Source organism: Hippoglossus hippoglossus, chromosome 24 (assembly GCF_009819705.1).
Source record: "Hippoglossus hippoglossus isolate fHipHip1 chromosome 24, fHipHip1.pri, whole genome shotgun sequence".
NCBI classification, from domain to species: Eukaryota; Metazoa; Chordata; class Actinopteri; order Pleuronectiformes; family Pleuronectidae; genus Hippoglossus; species Hippoglossus hippoglossus.
Genome location: NC_047174.1, coordinates 3,675,001 through 3,699,144, shown reverse-complemented (window position 1 = coordinate 3,699,144; position 24,144 = coordinate 3,675,001). Strand labels below are relative to the sequence as shown.

Here is a 24,144-nt window from a genome sequence, read left to right as displayed (position 1 = left end):
ACAGTTTGGGTTTATACTTTAACTAATTGAATGGACAGAATAAATACCAGCACTGCCATGTTTGGTGTTGAGTGGGTGTTGATGCTAGAAATCACGAGTTCGATCTTGAACTGATGACCTCTTGTGTATTTTAATTTGTTAGATTAAATAAGAGTTACATAATTCTTCAGAGCCGCTCACTCTGGGTTGTGGTATTAAAAGGACTGCAGCATCACAACTGGTTTGCTGAATAAAAATAAATTGATGACAAATTAATCAGTTTCTATTTACAGTTTGGTTCATTGAACTAAGAGTGTGTCCTACCTCAGGCCACACGTTTAATGAAAGGGGAAGAAAGACAGTCTGCTCAGTTTTCCATCCATCCCCACATACCATCTCTGTAAATACTGGCCTCATGAAAAGTTGTGGCATTTTTTTGACTTGAAGTGAACCCACAGCAGCACAGAGAAGGTTCAGAAATCCGGATCTAAAGTCCCTCCAGCTTTTTTACGCCTACGCACCTGCTCAGTCTAACCTGTGTAGACAAAGTGGTGTAATAATTGATGGGAAAAAATACCTGAACGTACAAGGCAGGTTCTAATGGAAAAAATGTGAGTAAGAGGAGGCAGATTCTACGGCAAAACATGGAGGAGGTTTAGGTTTTGTGGTGGATCTGCACGTCTTTGTCAGTTTATATCTTAACAAAGCTCTGTGACTTTTAAACGGGAACAGTTACTTCATAGACAGACTTCACTCATCTATGGGCCTGTAGGGTTACACATCCACGCTTACATACAAAACCACATGAAGGTTTAGGCAGCTTGACTTGAAGTGAACCCACAGCAGGACAGAGAAGGTTGAGAAACACTGATCAAAAGTCCCTCCAGCTTCTTCCACCCACGCACCTGCTGAGCTTCACATGTCTAGACAATAATTAATGTGAAGCTCATTTAAAGCAGATTACGATGGAAACACGTGGAGAAGAGGTTTGTTTACGTCTGTGTTTGTTATTTAAACTATTTTATGACGATAAAAACTACAACACAAACTTTTGTTGTGTGTGTGTGTGTGAGATAGATAGAGAAAGAGAAAGAGAGAGGGAGAGAGATAGATAGGGAGAGAGAGAGAGACAGGGAGAGAGAGAGAGAGAGAGAGAGAAAGAGGGAGAGATAGACAGGGAGGTAGAGAGAGAGAGAGAGAGAGAGAGAGATAGGGAGGGAGAGAGAGAGAGGGCTCGCGCTCGCTCCCACGGCTCGTGCGCACGGACCGTGCCTGCGCTCCCTCTCCTACATTCAAACATGGCGAAACTCTTTGACGTTACACGCCCTCGCTCATCCTCCTCTTCTTCTTCATCATCTTCACCTCCATCACCGTCTTCTTCTTCTTCTTCTTCATCTTCATCTTCTTCTTCTTCTTCTTCACCGTCTTCGTCACCGCCGTTATCTCCGGTACCGTGATGCCCCGGGAGGATGGAGAAGTTGTCGGGGAGCCTGTCGGAGATCACCTGGAGCCCGTTGGCGCTGCCGCTGGACGCGGTGGTCAGTAAATACCGTCTGCCCACCCTGGTCCGCCTGTCTCACGGTAAGACACCACGTACCCCCCCCCCCCCCCCCCCCCGTCCCCCCCGGGGCTGCCACCGCCCGAACCCCCGCTAGACAAACTTCCAGAGCCGCGGTCGGTTCTCCGGAGAAGTGTTAGCTGACGAGCCGCTCAGAGCTCCGGAGGTGAGAGGAGCGAAGGGGATGAACAACGAGAGAGAAAGAGTAAAATACGTAAAGTTAAATCGAGTAAAGTTGTTTTTATTACTTATTTAACGTAAGAACAAGTGTCGTAATTTATTAGAGAATCCGAGCTGCGGTTTAATTGTGTCAAGATCGACGGGGAACGTTTCTGCTTCCGGTCAAAGATTTCAAAACAAATCCCTAATTGTGTCTTTTTTCTTTACTTAACGAGAAAAAAACGATTAAATTAACATTTTAAATAACAAAATATAACAATACATATGATACAAGTTCAAAACAGTATCGACTGAAGTCCAGAGTCGCTGCTTTTCTCTCTATTCATTATGGATTTAATCAAAAATATTTTCTGTTAATTGAGCAAAACAAGATGGTGCTTTTGAGTATTGGAAATTGTAACATACACTTTAACTGTTTTCTCACATTTCATAGACAAAACCACCGATACGTAAATCCTGTAAATATCTGCAAAACAATAGATAATAGATATGTTTGTTAGTTGAGACTCTAATAGTTTGATGGGGGAAATTAAATTGATTTACAATGTGTTCATAAAAAAAAAGGTATTTTAAAGGGAAGCTGGTTAATTGTTACTTAACTTTCTGAAATAGTGTTTAATGGCCTTTCACTAACCAGATAGGCAACTTCAAGACTAATAAATTACATCTACTGAGGCCAGTACAACAATAAATGCTTATGCGATCCCATTATATTACTCATATTATCACGCTTACTAACATGTGAGGCTAGTGATGTGTTTTCTAAATTACCCTTATGAGATTAGAGAGTCTATCAGTTATTTATGAACCTGTATTATATTTGATTAATCGATCAGACTAAGATGTGGGTGGGTGAAGACTTTCCACATATTACATTGAGCAGATAGCTCTGAAATCAAACGTGGATCTGTGCTTTGCTATTGTAGCATCACTTTTCACTTTTGACTGACAGGTGAATTAGAATAGCTTCACAGTTTATATATTAGTTAAACAAGGTTTTTACTCATTTCAGTTTTTTAATAAAATTTACAAAAAGAACAAATTAATACTATTGTTACTAGCAAGCATTGCACTTATATTTGGAAGAAGTCTGCAAGTTTTACTGACTCTCAGCTCCCTGGGCACCTTTGATGCTTTTATTTTGAAACCAATCCGGCCTTATTTCCTTTAATGTTTCGGTTCAATCTGTGCGCCTTGACGCAGCTGTAGCCTCCATCATCGGACACTCATCCACTGAGTTTGATAAGAGTCATTATTCACTCTCTGTGTTCACTCCTCGTTTCACTCGCGTCATGTTTTCACGTCAACATGAATTTGTCCTGAGGAAGATTTGATGTCTTCACTCTGGGAACAACGGGTGATGGGTGTCATGGCCAAAGTTGTTCCAGTCCAGCGAGGCCCGGAAAGACACAGAGTGTCTGTTGTGCTGCTGAAGTGCTGCTCACTTCTTTTCATATGTAAATGTGTAATCTGTCGGTGAATGTGCTGAATACCAACGAGGAAGGAAAAACCTCCAACTTCACTTGGGTGGACAGACGCGCGCACCCGAGCCATGGCGCGGTTCCCCCCCAAATTACGCACCTTACCACTGCTGGTGCGCGTGTGCATTGTACCTATAGAGCGAGGGAGAGAGAGAGGGAGGGAGAGAGAGAGAGGGAGGGAGGGAGAGAGAAAGAGAGAGAGAGTGATAGGTGTTTATTAACTGCACCGTGGTCACCCCACAGATGACTGATGTTTGCACAGTCAGCCAAACCACATGGAGATGGTGGTTAGTTATTGTGAGTGCATGTCAGCACCAGTCTCTGTGTGTGTGTGTGTGTGTGTGTGTGTGTGTGTGTGTGTGTGTGTGTGTGCGTGTGTGTGCGTGTGTGTGCGTGTGTGTTGGTGAGTGGGGGAGGTGTAATTCACTGTTATGGGGGTTTGCCTAAAAACTTCAGGATTGGAGGCTGAGGGATGTGGATCTTTGGAGGCCGCAGCCAATACTACGGTGGCTGAGAGCTCAACTTGAGAAAACACATGCAAATAGAAATGAAACCCAATGCTGTTGGCTAACTGATGTACCGGTCAGGTGCTACTCGTGATTATAAATCAGGCCAAGCTAAGATGTATAATGTACTTCTTATCAATAACTTAACATCTGGCCAGGTACCACAGATGAAACTGATCCTCTTGGCTAACTCTGACATATTTACAGTGTTGTTATTAAAGTGCACCGTCCATGATAAATACATAAATAAAATATAAAGTGACAGTTTAACCCACATAACAAAATAGTTCCACTTAGGGTTGTATAAATACAACTAAGAAAAGCAGCATATTCTCAGACTATAGAAACGATTTATTGATTATCAGTTAAGTCGTGTCGATAACCAACCCTCTGAGCTATCATCTAAAATGTTGATCAAACAGACCTTCATCAGAGAGAGTAGATTGGATGTTTGCATTGACATCCATGTGTTTTTGTGGAAAAACGACATTTGCTCTGTGGCTTTCCACCACCACGGATAGAGGGGAGATATGTCTCTGGGATTTGAGTGAACTGGACTTTTAACATACAGCAGAAAACCTTTTGGAGTTTAGTCTGAAGTGACAATAGTAATAATAACATCCTCTGATGATGATAATATGAACAGTCCCTCGTCTTCTGGCCTGTGTTTCTGTTCAGACATCCACCGACATGTCTGTTAGACTACAGCGTTTGAGAGTAACAGCTCTCCCTCAGTAACAAGAACAAAAAGGATCCATGTAATCTCTGTGTGTGTGTGTGTGTGTGTGTGTGTGTGTGTGTGTGTGTGTGTGTGTGTGTGTGTGTGTGTGTGTGTGTGTGTGTGTGTGTTGTGTGATTGAATTGTACCACTTTGCTATCAGCAGAAATCAATGCTCTTGTGCTACATGATGGCTCTAGTGAAAGCTGTAGCGATGAGTGTGTGTGTGTATCTCTGTATGCATGTGTGTGTCTCTCTGTGAGGTAGTGTGTGTATGTCTGTGTGTGTATGGGGGCGGCGAAATAGTAGGTTGTCAGTTGCAGGGTCCTGATGAGTAGGTTAGGGGTGGTGAACCGTCACTGATGGTGGTAATTATCGACACTGAATCCTGAACTTGTATGTGTGTGGAGGTGTTTTTTGTGTTTTCCATCGCGGAGCCACTTGCTGTGACCTTAGAAATTAAAACCTCAGGTCAGAAGACTGTTTTTTGTTATCCCTGTGTGTGTGTGTGTGTGTGTGTGTGTGTTCCAGGTGAATGTGTGGAGGGTCTGTCGGAGGAGGATGTGGTGCTGTTACACTCCTGTCGTCAGTGGACCACAGTGACGGCCCACAGCTTAGAGGAGGGACACTACGTCATTGGACCCAAGATAGACATCCCTCTGCAATACCAGGGTGAGCGAACACACACGCACACACACACACACACGCACACACACACACACACACACACACACACACACACACACACACACACACACACACACACACACACACACACACACACACACACAGACACACACATGGACGAAAGTTCCTTATTAGTCAATAGTCCCTAAACATACCAAAAATACCAGTCCCTAAATTGTCTGTTTCCTCTGGGGGTAAAAATAAAAACAGTTTTATCACAGGGTCATTTTCTACTTGTTCTATATTTGGTGTGGAATTCATCCAAAGTCTTTTTGGGGTAAGACAAACAAACACATAGACACAGTAGCATTAGATTTATACACTGAAATAATGTGGTGCGGTGGTAGCTCTTTCAAATTTAATGAAATTTAGCAGTTGTTCAGTAAAACTTGTGTTTATTTGGTTGTTGAGTTAAAGATGAATCCAAAAAGTCACCTCTTCTGTATAATAGGAGGAGAGTTGACAGGGAACGAGGTCCCAACCAGACTCAGACATGTTCTACCCTCTAAGCTGTTCTGTAGAGATAAGATAAAGTTACGATTAAAGTTTGATCCCATTTCCACTAAAAATAACTAACTAAAATAAATTAGAATTAGAAATTGTACATTTACATTGTATTTCACAGATTCAGGAGTAGAGCTGAACCTATTGTGCGATTCATCAATTAATTAATCAACGTACAATTATTACCCTCATGTAAACTAGGGTACAGTCTATATTCACACACTCAACCAGCTACTGTAGATGTGACCTTCCCTCGCTCTCCCGTCCATTCACATCCTGCTGAATGAGTCTAGTCTGCACATGACCTCACCGGAGCTCATCCCCACAATCCCATTGTTCCGACTCTCCGTCCAGTCACATCATTTGCTGTCTGTGTAACTGGATCTTAATGCCTCCTCTCTCGTTGCTTCCTCCGCTGATGGAGCGCTGATGTTACCTCACGCTGCCGCCGCCTCTCAGGCTCCTTTTCGGAAGAATGAAAGAACATTGGGGGGGAGAGGGCGGAGGCGTGTTGAGATCATTGTCAATTTCGACATTTTAGCATCAGAAGCATGTGACTCTCAGTATAACTGAGCAAAGGAAAGTAAATGGCTTAAAGAGATAAAAGAACTCAGAAAGAAATTGTAGCAATCAATAAAGAACAAATATGAATGTATGAGAGATTTGTCAAATTAAAAGGTCCTGGTATAGTAATTCTTATCCAGGGGAGTCGGGATTTTATCAAAGCCATCGCACCACAAGAACAGAAAACCTAAAAACCTAAGATTTTATTCACATCAAAGCCTAATTTCGAAACTATTTATGGACAGCATTTATTCTTATTGACATTAAATGTATTTAAACTCACCAGTTTCCTCTCTGTAGAGTAGTTTGCATAGTCAATGAAAGACAAAAGACGAGAGCTGGCTCACACACACATTGTATTACTAGGATCAATTAGTCTATCGAATTATATTTGCAGCCCAATATTTACAACTTTCATGAGAAAAGACAGTGTCTGACATGTTTAATGTGCTACCTATAACTATGGGTCAGGATTTTAACTTTAGGACAGGTTCAGTTTGTCAGATTCAAACTCGCGAAAGCAAAACAGCAGCTCCATAATTCAATTGGATTCAATATCTTCATCGTAGTAGATACCATGCTGCTCCCTTCTTTCACTCAACTGGTTTTCCATTTTCCATTAAGCTGAGATATTTCTGTCTAGTCGGTGAATAATGTTCATGGCACAGACTTTTTTAGATGGGTCCAACGGTGGAAAAGTATAATGTATATTGTACAACAGTCATTAGTGCTGCCGATTAGTTATGCAACATTTTAATAATGCATTTCAGCAGACAGCAAGAGGCCAGTCAGCAGAGCCAATTTAAATGTATGCATACTTTTAGAATGACCTTTATGTCTCTCTAACTATAACACTCGGGTTGTTGTTGAATCAGAGGCATCACCAGTGATGAGCTAATGTCTGTGATGACTTCATACAGGAAGTCTAAATAAGCTTAGGAGGAGAGCAATATAGGTGTCCCCCTAGGGATGGATAACAGGAAGCTCCCTCCTCCTCCTCCTCCTCCTCTTCTTCCTTCTTACGCTCAATCTGTCCGTCTGTCTGTGTCCTCCTCTGTCCGTCAGTGAGCGGCGAGAGCAAAGTGAGGAGGACTGAAAAGCTGAATGATGCCTTCTCATGGAGAGGTTTCAGGGCAGCGGGTGGTGCAAACACTTAGTTCTCACAGGGTAATACAGTGACAGGTCGGTAATAGTTGGAGTCTCATCCGTTTCCAAGCAGGAGATGTGGTTTTGTCACTTTTAATAAAGGGAAGCGAGTTGTGTTGAGAAGAAGCACTTGCTGGTATTGTTTGGTGAAAGCTCCTTATCCTGGGGGCTCTGTTTGAATTGGAAGGCAGGGGGTGGAGGAGAAAGTGGGAGAGAGAGAGAGAGAGAGAGAGAGAGAGAGCAGGAGGGAGGTGCTGGCGAGGAGGATGGCGGAGGTTTGGTATTCTGCTCTGCCTCCCAGACAAAAAAACTTTCTCATGTGTCGTCGACTGTGTGAGAAACAGGAGAAGAAAAAAAAAAAGCGTATCCTTCGAGGGTTTATCACAGTTCAATGCTCAAATAATGTGAGGGCCGTTAAAATGTTCTTTTAATACAGATGTCTGGGAGCCCGCTGTGCATTCCTCAAGTGGCTCTTCACAACTTTAGACACAAAACATTTACAGTTTAAAGAGCACAAGCACACAGTTACTGGACCGCAGCAGTGGCGTGAATGAGAGTGAAAGATTTACAGATGGAGGGCGGGGGGGGGGGGGGGGGTTAGCAAGGGGAAGAAAGGGGGAAAGAGAGAGAGAGAGAGTTGTGTGTGTAAGTGTATGTGTGAGTGTCTCCATGGTGATGTGCCTCTGCTCTGCGTGAGAATGGGGGTCCTTTATTGGTTGCCATGACAACCCCCGTCGGCTGTTGATTTGCCGGAAGCTGGTGCCAGGTCATAGGTCGCGGAGGTGTCTTTGTATTCTTCTCGTCCAAACAGTGTCTATTCGGGGCGGGGGGGGGTGTTGTGTGTGTGTGTGTGTGTGTGTGTGTGTGTTTGAAGTAAGACTACAGAAAGTCAGACAGAGAGAACCCAAAAACTTTTAACTTTTTCTTTCTCCTTCATTTCCTCCTCTTCTTCTTTGCACTACTTTTTTCCCCTCTTCATCTTCTCATCTTCCTTCCCTCATCTCCCCCCTTTTCTTCATCATCCTCTCTCCTCTGCACCCCCTTCTTCCGTTCTGTCCTTTGCTTCCTTCCGTCCTTTCCTTCCCCTTTTCCTCCTTAACCCTCATCTTGTTTCCTGTCTCTTTAGGCAAGTTCAAGTTGTTGGATGAAGACCGGGACGTCAGGGACCCAGTCCAGTATTTTTCCAGTGTGGAGGAAGTTGCTGGCGTCTTCCCCGACCGGGTCTTTGTCATGGAGACGATCACCTTCAGTGTCAAGGTCCGAATTAAGTTGCATCTTCACATAATGTTTTACTCCAGGTTATTTCATAGTGTTTGAGTCTGCACACAACCTGGTGGCGACGCGTTATCACATCCACTTGTGCTGCAGGTGGTCTCGGGGGAGTTCAGCGAGGACAGTGAGCCCTACAGCTTCACTCTGCAGGCTGGAGACGAGCTGTCACTCATGGGAAAAGCAGAGCTCCTCTGTGCCACACCCTCAAAGGAGAAGACGGGACTGAGCGCGCTCCTGAGACGCCTCGGAAAGACCCCTAGGAGTAAGTAAGGCCAAGACAGTAGATAAAGATGGACGATATGACGTCTTGATCGCCCCCTGATGGCTGGCTGGGAAAACATGGAGATCACTGAGCCTTTCTTTATCTCGCTTGATAATGTCTTCACTATTTGCAACTTCTTCATCTCCACCAACATCAGAAACGTGTAGGATTTTCTTGGAGGCAAATATTGGCGTATTATACAGCTCTAAAGATAAATCCCTGTGTGTGCTACTATATCCTTTGTCTCTTTTGACCCTTTGTCGTTCTACCTCTCTGTCTCTGCAGGTAAAACTCCCTGCCTGGTCTGTATGAATCATCGCACCAATCAGAGCGTCAGCCTGCCCTTTGGCTGCCGTGGACGCTTTTGCACACGCTCCCCTCTGGAGCAGGGCATGCTGGGAGGGGAGCACACGGTACGCAGCATAATCGAGAGGGTTCGCCTCCCCGTCAACGTGTCCGTACCTTCACGACCGCCACGGAACCCCTACGACCGGCATGCGGTGCGAGAGGGCCACCGCTACAAGCTGCTCAACATCGTCAGCAAGACGGTGGTGCTCTGCATGGTGCTTCGCCGACAGGAAGTCTCCCCCTCCCATTTCCTGCTGCTGCGCTGCATGCCCAGGTTTAACGTGGCCGAGGCCTCTGTTCACACAGCGGCGCTGGAGAGTCTTCTACTGCGACACGCGTTCGACCCAGACGCCTATTCTCGTGCGGTGAGAGAAACTCGGCCAGAGCTGGAGTGTATGACGGAGGAGTGCGTGAGCCCGCGCCGCTCACGCATGTGTGGGTCGGGTCAGGACTCGATGGCGCCGGCACTGCAGCGCCTCTCAATGTGCGGATATGGGGGCGGGGTTTCGGACAGCCTATCACAGCGATGCAGGGACTCTTTTGGAGAGAGAATGGGGGAGGGACCAGGTGAGGAGAGGGAGTATATGACTCCTGAGTGGACTGAAGCTGAAATGAGGACCAGTGAGGAAATCCCTTACGAGGAACTCTGGACCAATCAGAGCGCAGAGGGCTTGGGGAAGGAGCCAACCCTCATCTCCTTCCATTCGTCTTCGTCATTGGACGGCTCTCTTGGTACCGTGGTGACCAGAGTGTCTACGCCGCCGCCTGTACCTCCAAAATCTGATGCTGTGAGTTTCAGTCATCAGCTCCCGTCTTTCATTTTGTCCTTCTGTCTGTGTCTGCTCTCATCGGTCCACAGCAGCATCCGGCTGTTAAAAGTCAGGATGCCTGGCTTGAATTATTCATACATTACAGCTTTTAAACCTCATTTACCACAGACACACACAGACACACACACTAATATGCAATACGTCTTCCTGGAAGGACGGCCATTCACTCACAGCCCATTCACTCACAGCACATGAATACAAACATCATCACTGAGGATGCAGCTACATAGATGTTTGCTGTATTCAGGGAAACAATACTTTTATTACGGAGTCGTTTTACTCTCGTGTAACAGTATAGTACTGGTCTTAAAAATGACCAAATTCTTATTGGTTTTATGATAAAAGATGGAGACAAAACAAGGTCTCATTTCTGCTGATAACAACTAAATTGTTGTAAAGGTGCTGATCCAGAAGCTTTGTTTCTTATAACTGCTGAGAATCAGTCCTGTTACACCCAAACATCACTTGTCGTCATATTTCAAGCTAAATTGGAACTTGGATCTCTAATTTGAGCACCTGATAGTTCTAACAAAGATATAATAATTGTTTTATGTAACATGAATTGGAAGGTTGTGGAATAATTAGTGGAAGATATCGTACGTGATGTATAACTAAATTTCTTATTTATTGACCTCATCTTCCTCATGTTTAACTGAAGACTCTTAATGTTCATCTGCATGTGATGGGTTTAAAACAAGGTTCTTCCTGCCACTGCTGTTCCCCGATGTTCGTGTTCGTGCTCATGTGTCAGTGTGTTTTGTCGTCCGTGTGTGTAAGTGGGAATTATCACACTTGTTTTGTTTAATTAACTTTTCTCTTGTGAAGTGATGGCAGCAGAGCAGAGGGGGAGTGTTGGTGTTGATGTCTGCTGTGCAGCTGGATTATACCCTGTCACACACAGCGTTCCTCGTGCCCTGATATTTAGCCTGCCAAGAGAGACACTCAGTGTGTGTGTGCGTGTGTGTGTGTGTGTGTGTGTGTGTAGACCTAGCTACTGTGTGTGAGAGTGTTTGTTTGAGGTGCAAAGGTCAATAAGTTTGACATTTACAGAGTGGAGCATTGAGACAAGCCAGCTTTCACACTCTCAACTTTTAGGAGCTACACTTTTTGCGGTTGTATCTCTCATTTTTCCGTGCGTGTGTGTTTGCACGTAGGTGAGAGAGGAGTGCCGCTACTTGATCGCCCCTCCGGTCCCCCCGCGCTGCTCTAAAGGGGGCTCCATCTCCAGCCCGGTGCCCAGCCCGCCCGTCCCACCGCGATTCCCCAAAAACTCCACCTCCCCGAGACCCAACCTTTCTTTCTACTCCTCTGGACTCCACGGCAGGTACAATGTGAAGGTCTTGTAGAATCAGTCCCTCAATAAATCACATTGATTTGAAATTATTGGAATAATTACTGAGAGGATCTGCAGGTTATTCTGGCCTTGACACTGTTGGGATGTGCATTACCACACAAACAGGGGGAGGTTGGCGTCGTCCTCGCTCACTTTGAACTTAACTAACCAGAGTTTCCTAATCAAAGGATGCCACCATCTTTTTTTAAGCAGATGATGCTGGTTGAACTGGAAGACGGACAAATAGCATCTTCCTCTTTGCAATTGGACATAATAGGGATAACTGTATTATCATAACATTGATAAATTCATAAAATATGAGTCTTACAGACTTAATGCTGAAACTATCACATCTAATATAACTTTCTCCTGCTCTGCTCCAGCTGCTCTCCCTCTCCAGACGCCTCCTTATACTGTTACCCGTGCTCCTGGGCCGACTGTCCCGCCCCCAACCCCGCCAGTCCTGAGCCAGTCGCTACCATCTCTGCAGACAACACAGCCAATCCTCAGCCAGCACAGGCCACCTGGGCGGAGCCGTGGGTGGATTCCTTCACCTCCTCCGGACCCCGCCTCAGGCCGCCACCTCCACAGAGTCGATTCGCTCCCTTTGGGGCGTTGAACCCCTTCAACCGCCAGTCCCCTTGCCCCTCGCCTGAGCCTGCTCCCAATCCCACAACAGATGCCTCCAGAGGTGCAGAGGGTGGTGGGACATCCATAGTGGTCATTGAGGGGCTGTCCCTGTCCCCTGACCCCACCTGGCGGCCTCCTGCAGACCTGTCTGCCCTGTCGTTGGAGGAGGTGTCGGCGTGTCTGCGGTTCATCGGCCTATCGGAGGCAGCGGTGGCCATTTTCCAGAGGGAGCGAATAGACGGCAGCCTCCTGGTGCAGCTGACTGAGGACATCCTGTCACATGACTTCCACCTGAGCCGACTCCATGTCACCAAGATCAAACAGTTCATACAGGGCTGGAGGCCCAAGATTTAACACACACACACACACACACTGACCTGATAATGTGCCTGTTGGCTGCTGAGCCGTCCTGAATGTGCCTTCCACTGTGACCAGCTGGCTGCTGAGCCCAATGACTGAAGCTGAGACTGAAGAAAACCACGCCACCCTGTGGTCAAACTGAGACACTTGACTGGCTCTCATGCTGAGAGTCCCTGACAGACTGGACTGCATATTTCCGGTCTGAATCACAGACTGGGACTATAGTTTACTAACAAATGGCTACAACAGAGAGCTGCGTGATGAAAAATGCCCCGATTCCAGTTCATATGTGGAGCAAATAGTCCACCACAAAATTCATGTTCGTACTCTGAGTCATAAGAAAGATTTTAAATTAAGCTTATAGCATAACTTATATTTATCTGGCCTTCATGCAGTGAAATTTGAGAAAAGATCGACAGACGACACAGTTATTAGCTGTTGTCTGACCTCAAACTCCTGCCCAATACAATTTAAATTTATATGAAATGAGAAAAATGTCTTTACTTGACAAACAAAGTGGTCCAGTTTCTTCCAGACCAGGGGACAGGTGTGTTCTTCCAGATTGAGGCCTGCTCTATGAATTCTACATATGCAGTATGTCCAGATTAATTAGAGGTATACGTGTGAACTATACCTCCATAGTGGTACTGATGATAAGGATGCTTTACAACCAGGGACTGTAGCCTCAGCTGTTATTAAGAGATCGTCTGAGTTAACGCCAGATAACTGTGAAAAAGCTATTTTATGTTTGTGTTTTATTAGTTCTTGTGATTCTCTTATCGCCACCATACATGCTGCTGTTCTGTCATAATGTCTGAAATGATCCTCTTTAAATTCCACGTTCCTGAAATCCCCAAAGGCTGCTCACTGAGGCCAACTTTCACAAAACTGACCCCGCCCTCCCACCCACCCACACACACACACACACACACACACACACACACACACACACTTTACCTCCTCCTCGGTCTATACCACGCAACATTGATGTTCCCTCCAAGATCATGCAACTGCAAGGCCACTGTAAGAAGAGCAATGAAGAAATAAATAAGAATATAAAATAAATAGAAACTTAATGACCTCTGAAAATCAAGTTGTCTTCTCTCTTTTTGTTGCCCTGGTGGTTGTGGGGAGTCGGAGTCTGGATCTAGTGAATATAAATGTGGTTTCATAAGAGTGTAGGATTTTCTTCAGCCTCTGTTTAGTAAGAAATAAAATGAGAAACCCGCAACCTTTTCCTGGTAACCTTCTTGTTGCCTACTTCATACAGAGCCGACAACTGAAGCAGTTACAACATCTATTATAATTGTAATTCTTAGTTATGAGTTTGTCAGTAGAGTTTCACAGGGTTCCACGCTCACCTAGCGCTCACAGAAGATTACAGATTATTATTGTGCCACACGCTGAACCTACCCAGAGGGTCCACAAGCTGGAGCACTAGTCCCGTCTTCTTGGTTTATCGGCCCTGAGGTTCCTGCCTGTCAGCGTCATGTAAAAACTACTCTCTCTCTCACACACTCCAGGCAGCAGTCCCAGCTGGACCTCTGGTATCCCCAGGATTGGGCAATGTGGTGATTTGGTAGTGGAGGGTTATTGTAAACTCTCAATTTGGAGCTGAAGTCTTAGTGATTCATACATAAGCAGCATTTTTCACACTCACAAACACACACTCGTACCAGGAGGCCTCAAACCAGACAGAAGCCACAGCCGTTGCTTCCTCTTATCATTGTTTATGATTCATAAAAGATTGTTGGGTGTCTGGGGGTCGTGACCTTTTCACGGCTTCTGAAGGTGCAGCGTGCCAGAAAAAGTTTGAGAAGTTTGATATACACAAACACAGACACACAAACGCACACACACACACACACACACACACACTGATTAATGGTGTCACATCTGTCAGCGAGGGACTGAGACAGGCAGTCAAGACTGTCACATACATAACCTCTCTCTCTCTGACATGTATGTATCGTCTCACACACACACAGACACAGACACACACTCAGCTGTTGTGTCATTGAGTCTTATAACTGCCACATCATCCTTGAGCTCGTAGCTGACGTGTGTTTGGGCTTGATGGAGAAAACAGTAGAGCGTCAGACAGAGGGACCCCAGTATAGGTTATGTTAATGTCTGCAGGTTTAACACTGTCCGTGGAGAGTGTTGGTATAAATAGCTTGAATACAAGAGTCCTCACTCAAGGACACTGACGGACATATCGTGAACCCACAAAACAAACTTGTTTTACTGATAACATCTGAATTCTGTTTTCATTTAAAAGTTGTCAGAAATGTGTGATGAATGTCCGTCACAGCCTCCGCTCTGACAAGGCTGTCTTCAAATTGTTGGGTTTGTTCAATCAGCTCCAGAAATCTTGAATTTTGAAACAGAAAAGCAGCAAATATTGATACTTGACAAATTAGGATGAATAAAATTGCATTTCAGCTCGACAGATGCTTTGAATTATTAAAACTTGTTGAAACTTCTGTCATTATTAGCCAGAACTTCCATTACATAATATATCTGGTAGTTTTAAGTTCACAAAGTTTCACATTTGAATGAAATTGATTACAGCTGACTTATTTATCACAATCAACTTCAGTATTTCAGCACATGAGTAAAAAATAAAGAGAACAACACTCTTGTGCATTCTCAATTTCAGAGATTTTATTTTACACGGTTTAACTAGAAAACACGAGAAATCATCAAGTCAGTAATAACAACTGTACAGAAACACATGGAAATTGTTGATTGGTCACGTGGTCACGTGGCTGACAATAAGAAATATTTGCTGGGAAAAAATTACAACCTTTTTTGTTTATTTTGATTTTTTAAATCACATCCCTGACGACAAAGGATATTTGTCAGGAAATTAAACTTCATTTGGATTTTTACTCTTGACAATAACAGATATTTGCTGAAAAAGGGAACTTATGAATTATGAACTTTGAATAAAACTTCAAAAGCCTGATAATAAAGGATACTTTTGTGTTTGTTTATCTCTTAACCACATGCATGCAGCAACACAAACGAATGAAGGTGTGAGTGAACATTGTTCCACGTTAACATGAGGAGTTCCATCCCTGGTCCTGTGGTCAGAGTCAGGTCATGTCCTCTGCAGGAGCCTCCTCCTCAGGTCCGCAGCCTCCGCTCCCATCTCCTCCTCCGACCTCCACCCGGAGGGCGCGTCCTCACTCTCCCGGTCGTGTCTCTGCAGCTCCTCGTAGACGCTGTCGTTCCTCTGGAAGTCGCCCTCCCTCCGGGGCAGCACGTGCACGTGGACGTGCTTCACGGTCTGTCCGGCCTCGGGACCGTCCTGGATGGCGATGGTGAGCGAGGTGGCGCTGAAGTGCTTCTCCACCAGGTCCGCGACCAGCTGGGTGGTTTTGAATAGATCCGCCAGCTCCTCCGGGTGGAGGTCCCGGAACCGCTCCACGGGTCGGAGCGGGCACACGAGCACGTGCCCCGGCACCACGGGCTTCCGGTTGACCAGAGCGAAGCTGAGTTCCGTCTGCAGGAAAACCGCCGAGGCCTTGATCAGGTGCTGCCCGAAGCGAAGAGTGGACATGTTGACAAAACGCACGCTTCACGTAAACACAGGTGTGATTAGAGGGGGTGCAGATACTTCCTGAGTGTTAACCAATCACCACCCTTCATGTGTCAACCTCAGCCAATCAGAGACACGATGTGGGCGGGACTTCGTCGTCATGTGAAGTGCTAAATAAATTCTGGGCTGATTCATAAATGTAAACCACAAAAAATCATATAATTCCCAGCTTCTATTTCTAAAGATAATATTATATATGTGTAATTTTACAAAACAAAAATGATGAACCCTGTTGTGATTTAATTATATGTCTAGTTTTTCATACACAACAATTGGATTATGAAATCCCCCCCAATTTTGCTTTCTTCTTAAATTAATTAAAATTATATTTATTTATCGTTATCGTACTTTATTCCCAGATTTTACCTAATTCCAGTTTTTATTATTGTTGTCTTGCTTAAAATTTAGTGATTTCATTTATTCATGTATGACTATATTTGTTGTATGTATTCTTACTTGTGTGTTTTCTTTTATTTGTTTGTATGTATTCTTACTTGTGTGTTTTCTTTTATTTGTTTGTATGTATTCTTGTGTGTTTTCTTTTATTTGTGAAGCACTTTGTAACTTTGTTTTGAGGAGTACATACACATGTAGGTAAATAAAACATATTAGTATTATCTCGAACACTGTAACAAAGCGATATTTAACAATACAAAATAATTAAAATCATATCAAAACAAATAAAAGTAAATAGATAAATTGAGGTGTATTATAATATCGGCACATAACTTGGTCCGTTGGCTCTTCGGGCATTATCTCGGGCAGCTAAACGCCTGTGGGTCCTTGGCAGCGGGGTTTGTGGGAGTTGTAGTCCGGTAGTGCTGCAGTGTGGCTCTTCGTCTGACAGGAGGCAGCGTCGGCAAAAGGCTAAACACGAGCTCGGGTACGTTACAACTCAAGAGTCGCTATTTTTTAACAAAAGCAGAAAATTATAAATACGAAGTAAAACACGTTAATTTAACCCGAACGTAACGAAACGGGGTCACAGCTGCAGCTAACTAGCAGCTAGCTTAATTAGCTTACATGTAGCTTCTACCTTCATTCTCCTGCTTTCACATTGTTCAGCACTGGGTCTTAACTGGGTTTGATGGTTTTACCAGTGAAGTAAACACTTAGAGGACGTGAAGACATGTTGTTTGACCCAGTTAGAGACGCGGTCATTGTGTCTTTCTGCTCCTCCATGGAGGAAAGTGGGTGAAGGGTCACAGCTGGGTGTCGGGGGGGGGGGGGGGGGGGGGGGAGGCTGGGCTGGGCTGGGCCGGTGACCGTCAACGAGACGTCTCGTTACGTCACAGAGGAAAAGACAGTAAATATCAGGGGTTACGTTTATTATTATTATATCGTGACATTACACCTCACGTGTTGGAGTTAGCTCTTTTTAATCAGGCAGACAGGAAGCTCTCGGTTGTGACTGTACGTTATGTCCTCCTACCTCAGCTCACCTTTCACCCACTGAGGCAGATTTGACCCCCGAGAGGATCTGGTTGTCCCACTTGATCCCTTGATTATAACAAATGATCATTAATAAGTCGCCTACTCCCACATAGATTTAGCACAGTTGCAGAAATATATAAATATAATACAAATGTCATTGTGAATTCAAGCCAGGAAAGCTAAGAAAACTGATTGATGATGTGAGGGCAGTTTATTAGTTTATGTTACGTGCACCTGCAGAAATCTAGATCAGCCTCATTCAGAAGCCCTGGGACAGTTTATTGTAACGATACTATTTCAAGATAATAATCGTATTATTAGACACCCTAAGGGGGGGGGGGGGGGGATTTGCAGTGTATTTCACAGTTAAATTAAGAATTTTCTTGTGCTGTTTGTAAAGTTTAACTGCAGCAGGAAGGAATGAGCTGTAATACCTCTCCTCAGCCCCAGTGCTGTGATGGTGTCCTGCTGGGGACTGGTTTTCCATCACAGATGATAGCGTAGCACAGGATCTACTTTTTACTGATGTGTAACTATTGCATTATACAGAAAGACATGTATGTACCATCACCTACTTTTTGCTATAAATGTGTCATACATACTGCATTAATAACATAAGCTGGTCTAACTTAAATCTGACTTTAAACCAATAATATTAACATGGAAAGGTTACGCAGCGCGATGGACTTTCTCTGTGATAACGCTGCGGTGCTAACTACAGTTTCTCTCTGCGTAGAACACAATGGCCGCCAAGATGCTGAACACGATGCGCAGCTGCTCTCTCAGACCCGCCTGGGCCGTTAGGTTCGGTGAGTTGTCTGCATCCAATTGAACAGATTCTTAAACATGCCAGAGCTATAGGAAAAAATATTATTACAAGAAAAACCAACAGCAATTTGTGCCGTTTATGAATACAAACTGTATATTAGAGGTTATAAATATAGGATTTTTGCCACCTTTGTTTTCTAATGTCACATTAATTCACAGATGAATTTAACCCGATAATAAGAATTTTTTTCCTGCATGTCACAGGTGCTCGCTCCCTCAGTACGACGACCCAGCTTCAGGCTCAAGGTAAGTCATCACTCTGAGTCATTTACATTCCCATAAAAGTCAAGATTAAAGTCTTCTGGTTATCATACAGTTTAAAATGTGAGCTTAACATCTGAGTTTCTTTCTATTGATCCGGTCAGAACCTGTGCAAAACTACTTTCCAAGGTGGAAAGTCCATCAGTGTTTATAATTCCTTCTCCTTCTTTCAGTTCAGACAAAAAGCAAGAAGACACTTGCTCGCCCTGGTGTGAAGAACGTTGTCCTAGTGGAGGGAGTTCGAACCCCTTTCCTGTTGTCTGGTACCACGTACGTCTCTGCTTTCTTCTCATGGTTAAGTTGACTGGCTGGAGGCTGTGGCCATCATAAGTTGAATACTGAATAAATGGTTAAAACCTTTCTGCTTGTGTATTACAGATATGCTGACCTCATGCCCCATGACTTGGCCAGAGCAGCTCTGCAGTAAGTGTGACCTCATGTCCACATCATTGACATATCACAAGCAAATCCACCACCAGCATTACTATAAATAGATTATACGTATCTAGATGAAACTATCTTAGACAAGGGGAGAGAGAGGGGAACATTGGAGCAACAATTTGACCGAGCTGTGAGGGGAGGGGTGTGTTTTGTTTATTTCCCGTGTCGTGTAAATCATTGATACTCAAGATGTTATTTTGTTTCGTGCTGCTGTGATTAAGTTTCTCCATTTGTTTTCTCTAGGGGTCTCCTGAGCAGGACAGGTCTATCCAAAGACGCTGTCGACTACATCATCTATGGAACTGTGATCCAGGAGGTCAAAACCAGCAATGTAGCAAGAGAGGTATATACTGTATATACACACACACACACACACACACACACACACACACATATTCTCTAACATTTTGTCCTCCAGCTGTTAAACTTTTCCATTAGAATCCAAAACTGTCCAAACACAAAGTTTTCCATGTTTGTGTAAAGAGAGCTTTAGTTCCGTTGTTCACCTCCTTCATATTTTATTGTGACTTCAGGCGGCGCTCGGTGCAGGCTTCTCCGACAAGATCCCGGCTCACACTGTCACCATGGCGTGCATCTCCTCCAACGTGGCAATGACCTCAGGTTTGTCCGGGAATGAAATCTCAATAACGGGCTTCTCTCGTGCATTTTGGGAAAGGTGATGTTGTTGTTGTTATGCTGCTGCTGTGAGGAGAAATTAGAAGCAGTGAAATGACTGTTTCTCCTTCTCTGCAGGTGTTGGTATGATTGCTGCAGGCCAGTGTGACTCTATTGTAGCAGGCGGGGTGGAGTTCATGTCTGATGTTCCCATTCGTCACAGCCGTAAGATGAGGAAGACCATGCTGTCCCTCAGCAGAGCAAAAACCCTCGGCCAGAGGCTCAGTCTGATCGGCAGCATCCGACTGGCTCACCTCTCACCAGAGGTATATAGCTCCACCTTGGTTAAAATCGTTTTTAAAGTCTTTCTCTTAAATCTTTGACATCTTTCCACCCGTTAACTTTCATTATACGTGCACGTAGCTTCCTGCTGTAGCCGAGTTCTCCACGGCTGAAACGATGGGCCACAGTGCCGATCGTCTGGCGGCTGCGTTTGGCGTCTCCAGATTGGAGCAGGATGAGTTTGCACTGCGATCCCACAGTTTGGCTAAAAAGGCCCAGGATGAAGGTCTGCTGCAGGACGTCATCTCCTTCAAAGTGCCAGGTAAACACCACCTCCCCCTGATGACATCACACTTTAGAGAGGCTTACAGATATGTTATATTAGATTTCACTCCTTTATGAATGGTGGTGGACTTCAATGTAATTTGTGATAGTGTTTTTTTTTGTTGCTTGAATTTGTTGGTCCTTGTTTGGTGCATTCTGTGCATAGATTTAGATTTTAGGTGCAATGTTGATAATCAATTAATAAGTGTTTTTTCAAAGTTTATTTTTCCAAGCAAAAACACTTGACAGTTTCATACTTTTAGATTTAAGATTTTCTGTATTTCAAAGACCACATGATTTATTAATTAATCCAGGAAATAATTATTGGATTATTAAATAATGAAAATATTCATTAGTTTCAGCCCTAGTATTTTGTCTATGAATTAATTCAGTCAGTTTCTCCACTTCCTGTCCCATGATGCACCTCAGACACAACTCTTGGATTTTGACTGAAATGAAAAAGACTAAACATGACACTGTGACGAATGCTAACAGTTAAAAACTAGTCTTACGTTCTTAGTTTACCTGAGAACTTTATATATCTGTGTCTTCTCCAGGTCGTGACATTGTTTCCAAGGACAACGGCATCCGTCCATCCTCCATGCAGCAGCTGGCCAAGCTGAAGCCTGCTTTCATTAAACCTCACGGCACAGTCACCGCTGCCAACTCTTCTTTCCTGGTAAACACACACACGAACACACACACACACACACACACACACACACACACACACACACACACACACACACACACACACACACACACACACACACACACACACACACACACACACACACACACACACACACACACACACACACACACACACACACACACAAAGCAGCTCAAACTCGAAGCTGCGAAATACTGTTAACACTTGTCAGAGGATGCTGAGTCTTTTCAGTTCAGACAGCAACTTTTGGCTTCTTGCTTGAACAGTGACTGGATCTTAAACTCTCTTTTTGTGATGCCTTGAATTGAACGGGCGGTTTTGTTTGTGTCCTCAGACTGACGGTGCCTCTGCTGTGCTCATCATGTCTGAAGAGAAAGCTTTGGCTATGGGTTACAAGCCTAAAGCCTACCTCAGGTACCTGCACCCCCTCTGTTTGGTGTAACAGCCTCGTTTGATGTAACAGCCTCGTGTGATGTGATTTCAGATGACGTGCTAATCATGATGTGTTTTCATCTTTGCAGAGACTTTGTCTACGTGTCTCAGGACCCTAAAGATCAGCTGCTTTTGGGGTGAGACTTAGTATTATTCATTTACTTTTACTAATTCTCAGGTAACAAATTCAGCTGATGGTGTTTTTCATGTCAAACCCATTTCATTCTGTTGTTGGTTTCGACTCTTTCAGGCCCACGTACGGTACGCCTAAAGTCCTGGAACGCGCCGGCTTGTCCATGAGTGACATCGATGTCTTCGAGTTCCACGAGGCTTTTGCAGTAAGTAAAGTACAAAACAACTGTGAGCTCGTGTAGAGGTCTGTGGATGTGTGTATCGATCACACATTCAAGCTCCAAGATATTCAAAGTTTTAGATGTACATTTGTTTTAATAATTTAACCAGAATCTGTCAATTTCTGTGTCTGTCTCTATCAGATGCATTTTCAGTCTATTATCTGTAGTAATTCTCAGCATGTGTATTTCCGTGTGTGTTCCAGGGTCAGATAATGGCAAATCTGAAGGCTATGGACTCAGACTGGTTCGCCCAGACGTACATGGGAAAGAAGTCGAAGGTAAAGATGGCTGCTGTTGGCTATTTCAAAATCAGAATAGATCAATACAACAACAACATAAATATACTCAATCAATGAAATGTATTTACTAGCATTATCTGAGATGAACTGATACTTAGTTTTGTCAGATATTACCTAATATAAAAAAATCTGAGAGCATCAATGAGAAATTCAAAGTTTTTGCTCAGTCTTATAAACACAATAATATTTTCAAAAGTTGAGTTTTTATCTTCATTTTTTAAACTTTCCCCCGGTGTAAATATCAGCCCTGACCAGATGTCTGTTTCCTGCAGGTGGGGACTCCCCCCATGGAGAAGTTCAACCTGTGGGGAGGCTCTCTGTCTCTGGGTCACCCGTTCGGCGCCACCGGCTGCAGGCTGGTCACCACAGTGGCCCACCGGCTGCAGAAGGAGGGAGGACAGTACGGACTGGTGGCAGCTTGTGCTGCTGGAGGACAGGTACAAAAAGAAAAATGAGTTTTTGTTTGTTTCTACGTCCTGAAAAGTGTTTGTGGATTTACATGTGTGTTATATTGTTGTTTTCCTGACTTACTTGTGTTCTTGTGTTTCCAGGGTCATGCCATGGTGATTGAGGCCTACCCCCAGTAAAGCACTTAAAGCGACACCTGTCAACCGATCTTCATGTCCCTCGTGACGGCTACACACACACTAACATTCAGACGATACAGTGTACATACTAGCACCACATTGCCTTGATCGGAGAGGAGTCGGATGCAGTACGTGCGTGTGTGTAACGAAGCTTGTGTAAATTCAAACTTTGCTTAGAGGACGTTAAGTTATAGCAGGACGCAGCTGAGGGATCTTGCCTTGGGGTTTTGTGGACTTCGCGTCAGCGTCGTCACGGAGTCGAATGTAACATAGCAAAGTTTCAGAGGAGCCACAGTGCTAATGTTTATATAGGCTGTTATATTTTTTTTGTCATACAAACTGTGGAGATTAAATCTTGTGATGATAACAACAACAACAACACTCGTTTGTCTGTTTGCTTTTCTTTCCTGCTGCTGAAATGTTCCACAGCACATTCTGACTTGTCGAAGCAGGAAAAGAACAGTTAACGACAGTTGTGTTCTATTCAAGTGACCCCTTAAAGAGACAAGTGTTTCTGACAGAGGCTGAAAAGAGGAGCTGCAGCAATGATGAGGAAAGTGATGTGTTTTCTGAACGTTAGAGCCTTTAAACCTTTATAAGTAATAACACAAAAACATGAAAATAAGCTGAATAAGTCTTTTTAGATAGTAGTGTCATCACTTTCCGGTTTGTGTTTATTAGTTCTTATGATAGGAAACTGATTGAAAAATAGTTTGCCTAGTTTTATAAATGTAAACATTTCTCAGAAGCTGTTTTTTACTTATTCACATGAACATTTCCAACATTATTTCCTGAATTCAGCCTCACGTCAGATTACCAGTGGACAGGACCTAACTTCTCTGAGTAGTTTAAAGCTTTGTCTCCACGACTCTCTGATCGAAGGCCTTGATGTCCGGACAACAACTTCAAGTGCCACTGCTGACGGGGCCATGTTTTATTCAGCAGACACCGAAACCCATTGCAAGGGAAAAGATCAATGTATAGACATCTTTGTGCTGTCGACAACAACAACTACGAGTTTAGAGACAGAGTTCCACATTTGCATGACCAAAAAAAAATCCCTTTTTTTACTTGATTTAGTGCATTTGCATCCCGGCCCTGCACCCAGATGTGTCAGCAGCAGTCTGGCTCCGGATGCCTGTGCAGTTAATTGGTGGTGAATGATGCAGCCTCCCTCTGACAACGCGACTGATGTTAATGAGGAGGTAAAGAGATGTTTGGCTGTTTCCTGGAGTTTTTTAAAACAACATGAATATTTAAAATTAGGGACATGACTGGCAGATGACTCCAAAGTTCAGGCTGCTGTCTCCCTGGTGTTCACATCTCACTGTGGCAAACTTGAGGTAGTTAAGTGTGTAATTGAGGATGGTGGAGATTTCTACGCACTCTCCTGCATGTGCACGCTCACCGGGGACCCGCGCACGGGTCGGGGGGCTTGTTAACAGAACTTCAGTCACACTCCTCCGTTTAAAACCTGTTTAAAGGTTTAATTCCTCCGCTTTCAGCAGCTGCGTGATGCGGGTGCAGCCTGTCACACGTCTGCGGGAATAAAAACCAATGTTTTACCGCGGAGCTCGAATGTAAATATCAGGGAGTCTTTTTTTATTTTATTATTTTATTATTTCTCTGCTTCAAAAAACCGCCTCAACC

The 24,144-nt window shown here is 44.1% G+C and overlaps 3 protein-coding genes across 3 annotated transcripts; 2 read left to right on the top strand and 1 right to left on the bottom strand.

Annotated features, from left to right (window-relative positions):
• Nucleotides 1–1,201: 1,201 nt before the first annotated feature.
• On the top strand, nt 1,202–13,451 carry gareml (GRB2 associated, regulator of MAPK1-like). Its single transcript, XM_034580553.1, has 7 exons — nt 1,202–1,560; nt 4,954–5,094; nt 8,450–8,580; nt 8,692–8,857; nt 9,143–9,993; nt 11,190–11,359; nt 11,752–13,451. The coding sequence occupies exons 1-7, from the start codon at nt 1,449–1,451 to the stop codon at nt 12,350–12,352; spliced, it is 2,172 nt and encodes a 723-aa protein (XP_034436444.1). The 5' UTR covers nt 1,202–1,448; the 3' UTR covers nt 12,353–13,451.
• A 1,669-nt stretch (nt 13,452–15,120) lies between these two features.
• fhit (fragile histidine triad diadenosine triphosphatase) lies at nt 15,121–15,972 on the bottom strand. Its single transcript, XM_034580557.1, has one exon. It carries the CDS (start codon nt 15,924–15,926, stop codon nt 15,465–15,467), a length of 462 nt encoding a protein of 153 aa, XP_034436448.1. The 5' UTR covers nt 15,927–15,972; the 3' UTR covers nt 15,121–15,464.
• Nucleotides 15,973–16,757: 785 nt separating this feature from the next.
• On the top strand, nt 16,758–22,875 carry hadhb (hydroxyacyl-CoA dehydrogenase trifunctional multienzyme complex subunit beta). Its single transcript, XM_034580556.1, has 16 exons — nt 16,758–16,848; nt 18,136–18,208; nt 18,432–18,473; nt 18,662–18,758; nt 18,867–18,911; nt 19,173–19,272; nt 19,463–19,550; nt 19,683–19,870; nt 19,968–20,148; nt 20,708–20,829; nt 21,158–21,237; nt 21,345–21,392; nt 21,506–21,593; nt 21,812–21,886; nt 22,180–22,344; nt 22,459–22,875. Exons 2-16 carry the CDS (start codon nt 18,142–18,144, stop codon nt 22,492–22,494), a joined length of 1,422 nt encoding a protein of 473 aa, XP_034436447.1. The 5' UTR covers nt 16,758–16,848; nt 18,136–18,141; the 3' UTR covers nt 22,495–22,875.
• The last annotated feature ends 1,269 nt before the right edge of the window (nt 22,876–24,144 follow it).

Bases quoted from the DNA above. Each gene is read 5' to 3' on its own strand.
- gareml (XM_034580553.1), top strand. From the start codon at position 1,449: ATGGAGAAGTTGTCGGGGAGCCTGTCGGAGATCACCTGGAGCCCGTTG. The intron at 1,561-4,953 runs GTAAGACACCAC...TGTGTGTTCCAG, and splicing joins CCTGGTCCGCCTGTCTCACG to GTGAATGTGTGGAGGGTCTG. The intron at 8,581-8,691 runs GTCCGAATTAAG...CTTGTGCTGCAG, and splicing joins CGATCACCTTCAGTGTCAAG to GTGGTCTCGGGGGAGTTCAG.
- fhit (XM_034580557.1), bottom strand. From the start codon at position 15,926: ATGTCCACTCTTCGCTTCGGGCAGCACCTGATCAAGGCCTCGGCGGTT.
- hadhb (XM_034580556.1), top strand. From the start codon at position 18,142: ATGGCCGCCAAGATGCTGAACACGATGCGCAGCTGCTCTCTCAGACCC. The intron at 18,209-18,431 runs GTGAGTTGTCTG...TGCATGTCACAG, and splicing joins CGCCTGGGCCGTTAGGTTCG to GTGCTCGCTCCCTCAGTACG. The intron at 21,594-21,811 runs GTAAGTAAAGTA...TGTGTGTTCCAG, and splicing joins AGTTCCACGAGGCTTTTGCA to GGTCAGATAATGGCAAATCT.